The sequence below is a fragment of the Lolium perenne genome, chromosome 6, assembly GCF_019359855.2.
Source record: "Lolium perenne isolate Kyuss_39 chromosome 6, Kyuss_2.0, whole genome shotgun sequence".
Classification (NCBI taxonomy): Eukaryota; Viridiplantae; Streptophyta; class Magnoliopsida; order Poales; family Poaceae; genus Lolium; species Lolium perenne.
In genome coordinates, this window is record NC_067249.2 from 122462498 (window position 1) to 122470876 (window position 8379).

Below are 8379 nucleotides of genomic sequence, written 5' to 3' on the forward strand. Positions count from 1 at the left end.
TCTCCACCACCGCCGTCCGTCTGTCTGTCTTCCTGCCCACTCACCAGTATCGATCGCTCCGTCTCCTTGATCCTCCTCCCTCTTTACATGAGTAAGCTGCTGCTGTGCGTCTTGCTGGTGCTGCAGGCTCTGCTCGCCGGCTACCACCAGCTGGCCGTGACTGCTTCCGCCCATCAGATTGGAGACGATTTTTTGTGTCAAGATCCAGTCCGGGGACCGAGCGGCCTCATGTTGAGCCATGCCGGCAGCGACGATGAGCTCAACGGCGACAGCGCTTGTCCCGGAGATTGGACCCGAGAGCGAGAGGAGGCCGTCATGGATGGAGCAGAAGCGTTCTTCTCTGGTGACGAGTACACCGGAGAAGACGAGGAGGATGAAACGATGTTCATCGCACGAGATCCCGACAGATGTGCTGATGAAGAAGAGATTGCAGACGGTGAGGAGAGCCCGATGCTCGGCGGTCGTGGACATGATGCCGTTGCTGAAGCGAGCAAGGACTCGGAGGAGCTTGGGAGCAGCAGCGGCGGTGATGTGGAGTGCCCGGAGTGCGGGAAGGTTTTCAGGAGCGACAAGTCCATGTTCGGGCACCTGAGGAGCCACCCGGACCGGGGGTACAAAGGCGCCACGCCGCCACGCGCCAAGCCCAGACTCGTGCCAGTGTCAAACCGCCCGTCGCCGTCGCCTGTTGAGGACCGCCCCGTGGCCGTGGCGAGGTACAGCCAGCGCGACCCCAATCTGACCGCGTTCGAGATGCTGGCGGGCTACATAATGCTGACGCTCAAGCACCGCGACAGCCGGATCGCGCGGGAGCGGGAGCGGGAGCAGTCTGTCAATGTCAAGAGAGAACCAGATGTGTCACCTGAAGCTGAAGATGAAGATGAAGGTTCAGCAGTGAGCAAAACAGGAGGAGACGGTGTCACCCTCCGCGACAGACATTGCAGTTCAGGTTCAGTCACCACGATAGAGGAAGACAACCCCAGCGAACACGGCGGTTCCACTGCAGAGCCGGTACGCCGCCCCAGTGAACATGGTTGCACCACCGTAGCCGTAGAGGCCCCAACGAAGTCCAAGAGGGAGAGGACCAACAAGTCGAAAGAAGCAAGAGAGGCGCGCAGGAAGGAGAAGGATCATGTTGCGAGCGCAGGCAAGGCCAGAGGCCCTTACATCTGCAAGCACTGCCAGGCATTGTTCCCTACGCACCAGGCGCTAGGCGGCCACATGGCGGCACACAACAAGGACAGGAGGGTCCAGGCCCAGAACGAGCAGACTGCATTGGATTTGGAGGCACACCACCAGAACAGGCAAGGCGGCGACGAGGAGGTGGGCCGGCGGGGCGGCATGTCGGCGTCCACCAGGGCACTGCTCATGGAGCGCTACACCAGGATGTTCAACCAGGGATGGCAGACCAGGCAGGAGACTGGAGGGTACAGGAGGCAGCACACTGAGAGCGAGGATGGCAGCACCCTGCCACAGGTGGCGCCGCCGGTCGCTGATCCAGATCGGTGCAGGCTGTTTGGCATTAACCTCAATGTCCAGGCTCCACATCAGGAATAGAAAGAAACACAGATCCTTTCTGTGCTTTAGGAAATAATAATAATCGCGAATAAATACTGGAATGCTGCAGGCAAGCAAATTATATATATTATATTACCATGTATCTTGAGAGAATGTTGTACCTCAGCTCAACTGTTTCAAAACAATATATATATATATATATATTTGCTAACGGAAGGACAATATACAGTTGGGTAATTTCTGAACAAGGTTGCTGGGACGAATTCTCTGGAGTGTTATATACATAATGAAATATTCGGTGTCTACCTATCAAAGAATTACTAATCTCGTCGCATGAAAGAATAAAAAATTAGACCTCTACTCTACTACTACTACACAAGAGCTTCAGATAATCAGAATGTCCTAGTTGGGTCAGACACTTGGACGATCTGCTGGTTCAGACGGCTCAAGCAAGGTTTCCCCTCCTTGTTGGTATCCACCAGTATCGTGTCGCCAGGCTTGTACTCGCCGAAAAGAATTGCTTCACTGATGACATCCTCCATCAGTTGGGTGACGGCTCTCCTCAGTGGCCGTGCACCGTAGCTCTTGTCATAGCCTTCTTGGCAAATCAAACTCTTCATTGCATCTGAAACCTCTAGGCCTATCCCAAGGGCCAAGAGCTTACCCTTCAGTTCTTGTAGGATGATATCGAGAATTGCTAGCATCTGCAAGTGTGCCACGGAGAGAATTAGTGTCTCATAGTAAATCGTATACCAATTCAGCACAAAGTGCGTGTGAGTGAGAAACATACCTGAGTCTCCTCCAGAGGACGGAACACAACCATCTCATCAATTCTATTGAGCAATTCAGGACGGAAAAATGCCTTCAGCTCTTCCATCACGAGGGTTTTCATTGCGATGTATGTGCTTGACTCAGTATCGTCTGTCGAGAAACCTATGCTCCGTCGTCCGTCGGAAATTGATGTAGAACCAACATTCGATGTCATGACAATCAATGTATTCTTGAACGAAACTCTGCGACCCTGTAGTCCACAAAAAGCTAATGTAAGTAAAAAAATATTTTCAGCATACATAGAGGTCTAGGAACTACCGAAGACCAAAAAGATTTTCAGCATGCATCTGGATTTGTGTGCTGGCGACGTCTAATTTCATTGGGAGGTCTAGGAGTTATTTAAGCAAGTTGCATCCTAAAATTCCGTAAGAGCAAGTAACTTGACTTGTAAGTTAAAGAAGAGTTTGAAGGACTAGCAAAGAAATACATGAGCACGGCTGGCCAATTTTTAGCATACAATTTCTAGTGATAAGACTAGATGAAACTTGGCCGATAATTCTACTACTCAACATGTGAAAAACGATTCTTTGCACTAATGTGTGGACATGTAACCGAAGCGGTTGCACATATATTATTAAGATCTACCAGTTAATACCTGCGAGTCTGCCAGATGCCCATCCTCAAAAATTTGGAGAAGAATGTTGAAAATATCAGGGTGAGCTTTCTCTATCTCATCAAGCAGTACTACAGTAAATGGTTTTCTCCTGACTGCTTCTGTCAAAGTACCAGTTTCACCATATCCGATGTACCCTGGAGGAGAGCCTATCAGCTTGCTCACTGTGTGCCTCTCCATATATTCACTCATGTCTAATCTAAGCATAGCAGATTCCTATTTAAAACAAAAAAGACATCTTGTCAAGCCACAATATGCGGAAATATCGAAACATCTGTGAAATAACCACGGGATGATAAGGACATGATTTTGTGACCTACCGATCCAAAGTAGCTTGCCGCTAGTGCTTTGGTAAGCTCAGTTTTACCAACCCCTGTGGGGCCACAAAAGAGCAGGGTAGCGATAGGTCTGTCAGGGTCACTGAGTCCAACACGCGACCTCTTCACCGCTCGCGATATTGCCACAACAGCATCATCTTGACCAATAACACGCTTTTTGAGTTCATCATCTAGTCCTACTAAGGTCTTTCTGTCATCAGCAGTGAGCTGCTGGACTGGTATACCCGACCATAATGAGGCGACTCTTGCAATTTCCTCTGTTCCAACTACAACTGGCCTGCATTTCAAAATATGTTCCATGCTCAGCAGATATGTACTGAATAGAGATTACTCTCTGACATATTGACATGAGAAAACTTACTCCTCAACTGAGGTAGATGTTGACCCAGCCTTATCCTGATGTGGTGCTTCAGTGCTAGCACTGTCATTCTCATTTGGAGAATATTTCGTCTTGTTAGATAAAACCTGAGTATTGAAGGACATTAAAGTGTTAATATCATCAGATGGATTTTTCTTCCTGCAATACAACCAGTGCAAAGATATCTACCACTTCATGCATGGCCTGAACAGCTTTTATCTCTTGCCAGTATTCATCTGGTTCCTTTAAGAGAACGGAAGACTGTCCTTCCTTCCTCTTTTGGAATGACTCAATTCGAGCTCTACTGCCAGCTTCGTCAATAAGATCAATAGCCTTGTCAGGAAGCTGTCTGTCAGGGATATATCTCGCTGACAAATAAACAGCTGCATTGATGGCTTCTAGAGTGAATTTGCATTTGTGATAAATTTCATAATTCTCACGAAGCCCAAGTAATATTTTCACAGCATCTTCCTGCATTAGGTGTTAAGGATGGTTAATAAACAAACGTACCCATACTACACATTCCTACACTTTCATATGGAAATATCTTTAATACCTGGCTAGGCTCATCTACATATACTGGCTGGAACCTGCGGGCCAAAGCCTTATCCTTCTCAAAATGCATCCGGTGTTCATCTAAAGTCGTAGCCGCAATGCACTGCAAATAAATATAACCCGTAAGATACAATAGATGGAAAAATATATCAATCCTTCTATTGGACACGACTAAGTGAGAAGCAGGGTGAGACTATTACCTGCAGTTCACCTCTTGCAAGTGGGGGCTTTAGCAAATTGCTAATATCGAGGCCAGAACCCTTACCCTTCCCAACAGTTCCAGATCCAATTAGATTGTGAACCTCATCGATGAAAAGAATAACATCACCTGCACAACAAATTGAAACAATTATGAGTAATTTTTTGATTAGGTACCAAATAAAATCTTTTAACATTTCAGATTGTAAACTGACCTGCTTCACGGACTTCACGAATTAAACCAGTGACCCTGGACTCCAATTCGCCCCTCTCCTTTGCACCAGCAATAAGTAGGCCAACATCTAGTGACATTATACGCTTTGCCTGCGTAACAGTTTGAATTGGGGATAAATACTTACTGATGTGCAACGGTGCAAGCTAAATTTCAGAAATGTATGAATTTATATCCATCATCCGCTACTCAAGCTTACCACGAGGTAAATGGGGACATCGCCATTTGCAATCCGAAGAGCGAGCCCTTCGGCGATTGCAGTTTTACCAACACCTGCCTCTCCCAAGAGGATGGGATTGTTCTTTGTGCGCCGGCATATTATCTGAACCACTCTTTCAATCTCCTCCTCACGGCCAATAATAGGATCGATAAACCCTCCGCTGGCTTGCGTGGTCAGATCAAGACAGAACTGATCTAGCGCACCTTTCTCTGAAATGGAGAATTTTGCATTGAGATTCCATGGTTTATATAAAAAAAACCATGATCGTAATAAGCTTCAGTACAACAACAGGTGGTTGCTGACCTTTCTTGCCACCCAAGGATTTGTTGAATGCGGATCTTCCGGCTCCAGCGGGAGATTTCTCGGGTACTTTGTAAGAAGATGCTCCTGCGGGGTCTCTGCCGTCCTTTGCAAGCTCCCCTTGGAGCCGGATGAGCGCGACGGATGCCAGCTGGCTCGGATCGGCTCCCAAGCTAGAATAAACAGATAGGCCGTTGATTCTCTGATATTATGTGTCATCGGTGATGGCAAAAAATTGTGAAGTGAACAGGGTATTTGTTCTGAACATCCCAGCATGATCTTACTGATCAGTATAATCGTTACTACTGTGGGAGCTTGTTTTTTTAAAGCAAGGTTAACTTGTGTGGGTTGTATTATTGACTTATTTGTACACTTGTGGTCCATAAAACTGGAGTGACGTGCTGTGCTTATAACTAGATGATCTCAGAATATGATTTGGCTATACACGTGGATATTTGATCAGCAGGTAGCACCGCACTGGATGATTGAATGAACAATTGGGCCGAGAAATAAAGAGGTAAAGGACGGAATGGAAGAGGTAGGTAACTAGGTACCTTCTGAGGAGGTTGTTTGTGGTGGGGTCGTCGAGGGTGAAGAGCGCGATGGCGAGGTGCTCCGGGGAGATGAAGCTGCATCCCATGTTCCTGGAGAGCTCGACGGCGACCTCGAAGACCCTCTTGCATCCCTTGGAGAAGGGCACGTCCGTGTCGAGCCCCGATGCTGGAGTGGGCGACGCCCCGGACTCGTGCGCGACGATGCCGCGGCACTCCTCGCGCGCGCGCTCGATGCTGATCCCGGAGGCGAGGAAGCCCGCGGGCGCGCGGTCCTCGGCGACGAGGCCCAGCAGCATGTGGCGCGGCGCCACGGCGCCCTCGCCCAGCCCCTTGGCCTCCCGCTGCGAGAGCACCACGGCCTTGACGGCCCGCTCCGTGAAGCGCTCGAAGACCGCCCTGATGACCGGGCGGCGTGTCCGGGCGGCGTTGGCGGCGGCGGCCGGGCGCGGCGGGTGCGCGAGCACCACGGCCCTCCCGCCGCCGCCGGCCCCCGCCGCGCCCCAGTACCGCGCGGCCGGCGCGGCGGGCCGGCGTCCGGCGCGGTAACCTGTGAGGAGCGGCGAGGAGGTGGAGCAGCAGCAGACCTCCATCGTGAACACGGCCGACTCCCCGAAGTTTGGGATGGAATGAACTTTGTTGATGATAAATACAGTAACAAAACAAGAAAAGGAAGCGAAGGTTATACTACTAGTAGTTGTATGGTAACGTAATCGAATGAGTAGGTTCTGGACAGTTGTAAGTATACTGTACTAGAGCTACTTGGAGTGGAGGCTTTGGTGGGTGTGGGAGCGGGAACGGAGGAGCAGTGGTTGGAGAGAGCGTGAGGAGGAAGACGGGGGTTATAAAAGTAGCATCGGACATGGTAGGGGAAGGAAGCACGCAAGGAAAGAGTTTGGAGGAGCGATCGATCGATGAGCGCGAGGGTAGGGAGGAAAGGGATCGCCGGTTTTGGTTTCACCCGCGTTGCGTCGAGGCGAGTTCTCCCGCGCCGGCTCCGCACGCCACCGCCCCGCGCGGTCAAAATGCGTGGCGGTACGTCCAACTGCGATCGGCGCTCGGCGCTCGGCGCGCGGCGGCGTCGTGGACCGGCGGGCGCCGCGCGGGCGATTTGGCCGGTGTTTCGGCCGTTTCCGAGCTGCCGTGCCGTGCAGCGCCGCGGCTCAGCTCACGTGGAAGCCAAGGAATTGTCACACTTGGCTACGTACTGTACGCGGTTGGGGCCCGGCGGTCAGCTGCCACGAGCGGTCGGTAGGGCGTAGCGTAGTTAACCGTCGCGCTCGCGAAGCAGTCGTCCACCTCCATCCGCAACGTGGCCGACGGGTACCGACCTCCCGTCGCGTGTGTGTATGTGCATGTCATGCACACCGGAAGCTTCTTCCGCCCAGACTGCTACACGCGTCTCCAAACTCCCACGTTTCCGATGCGTGTCGCCAAATAGTCCTCGGGGAGCGGCGATTTGCACAAAAATAACCTTTTGTCAAACTATAGCACAGACTGACCCTCCGGCGAAACTATTTCACGGATCTAACCCTTTTGTGTGGCGCCCCCCCCACGGGCGCCACACATGCCCATGTGGCGCCCCTGGCCCTGGCGCCACACACCCATCCGACGTGGCCCGTCGACGCTGAGCTGGTGACCCCGGTCCGACGTGGCCGCACGAGTGGCGCCGCTCTCCCCGGCGCCACACTTTGAAAGTGTGGCGCCGGCCCGTGGCAAGGGCGCCACACATTCACTTAAGTTTGGGCCGCGCGCGCGCCCCCAGCCCGACCAGTTCTTTCTTCCTCCTCTGTTCTTCTCCTCCCTCTCCCCCCAGCCCGGTTCTCTCTCTCCCCCTCTCTCCCCCCCCCACCAAATCGAGCACCAAATCGTCGGATCTGTCCGTGGAGATCGTTCCCAACTCGTTGCTTGAGGTAATCTCCTCCGTTTCCCCTCTTTTCATCCATTTATTTTGTGTATTTGCTCTAATGTATATGTGAAACCCTAGATGTGGATTTGGTTGATTTGAGGGTGATGGATTTGGTTGGATGTTAGGGTTGTTGAAGTAGAAGAAATGGTAGTGTGCTAGTTTGTATGGGTAGATTATGTTGATTATGCTAACTAATGAACACATGTGTGTATGTGTTCCATTATGCTAGGGGGATGGAAAGAATTGTTCATGTTCATCATGTGGAGAAGGATGCTTTCTTGAAGGGAAACATAGAGCCGGACCCGGAAGAGGTTGACTTGGTGTTTGACGTTAGCCCTAGCTTTGCGGAGGTGGTAGCACAAGTTAGGGTTGAGTTGAATTGGAATGGGCCAAATGATGGTGTTGAGCTAGAGGGAAGGCATAATGTGGGGTTTGGAATGCACACCCGTTGGAAGATAATGCGTATCAACTCGGAGCAACGTTGGTCCATTTACAAGGAGACGGTGGCCGGGTCACAAGATAAGGCTTTGGAGTTGTTTGCAACCAAGACGGTTGAGGCTCGTATCGAGCTTGACCTTAACCGGCCCTCCTCCCCCGTTCGAGAGAGGACTCCTCCACCCATGAGCCAAGAAGAGGCCACCCAATCTCCCATTGTCCAATCTCCCATTGCCCAACAACCTCCGTTGGATAATGAGTATGATGAGCATGACGATGGTGATGATGGTTTCGAGATGAATTGCAACAATATCGGTGATTTGG

At 51.2% G+C, this 8379-nt stretch overlaps 1 protein-coding gene across 1 annotated transcript; it reads right to left on the reverse strand.

The window, feature by feature from the left end:
- Positions 1–1744: 1744 nt before the first annotated feature.
- On the reverse strand, positions 1745–6319 carry LOC127334658 (chaperone protein ClpD1, chloroplastic). The gene is made up of 12 exons (XM_051361176.1): positions 5715–6319; positions 5164–5333; positions 4840–5069; positions 4624–4732; positions 4411–4538; positions 4212–4313; positions 3845–4126; positions 3659–3762; positions 3280–3574; positions 2942–3175; positions 2306–2536; positions 1745–2219 (listed from the first exon to the last, which is right to left on the reverse strand). Exons 1-12 carry the CDS (start codon positions 6302–6304, stop codon positions 1908–1910), a joined length of 2787 nt encoding a protein of 928 aa, XP_051217136.1. The 5' UTR covers positions 6305–6319; the 3' UTR covers positions 1745–1907.
- Positions 6320–8379: the final 2060 nt, after the last annotated feature.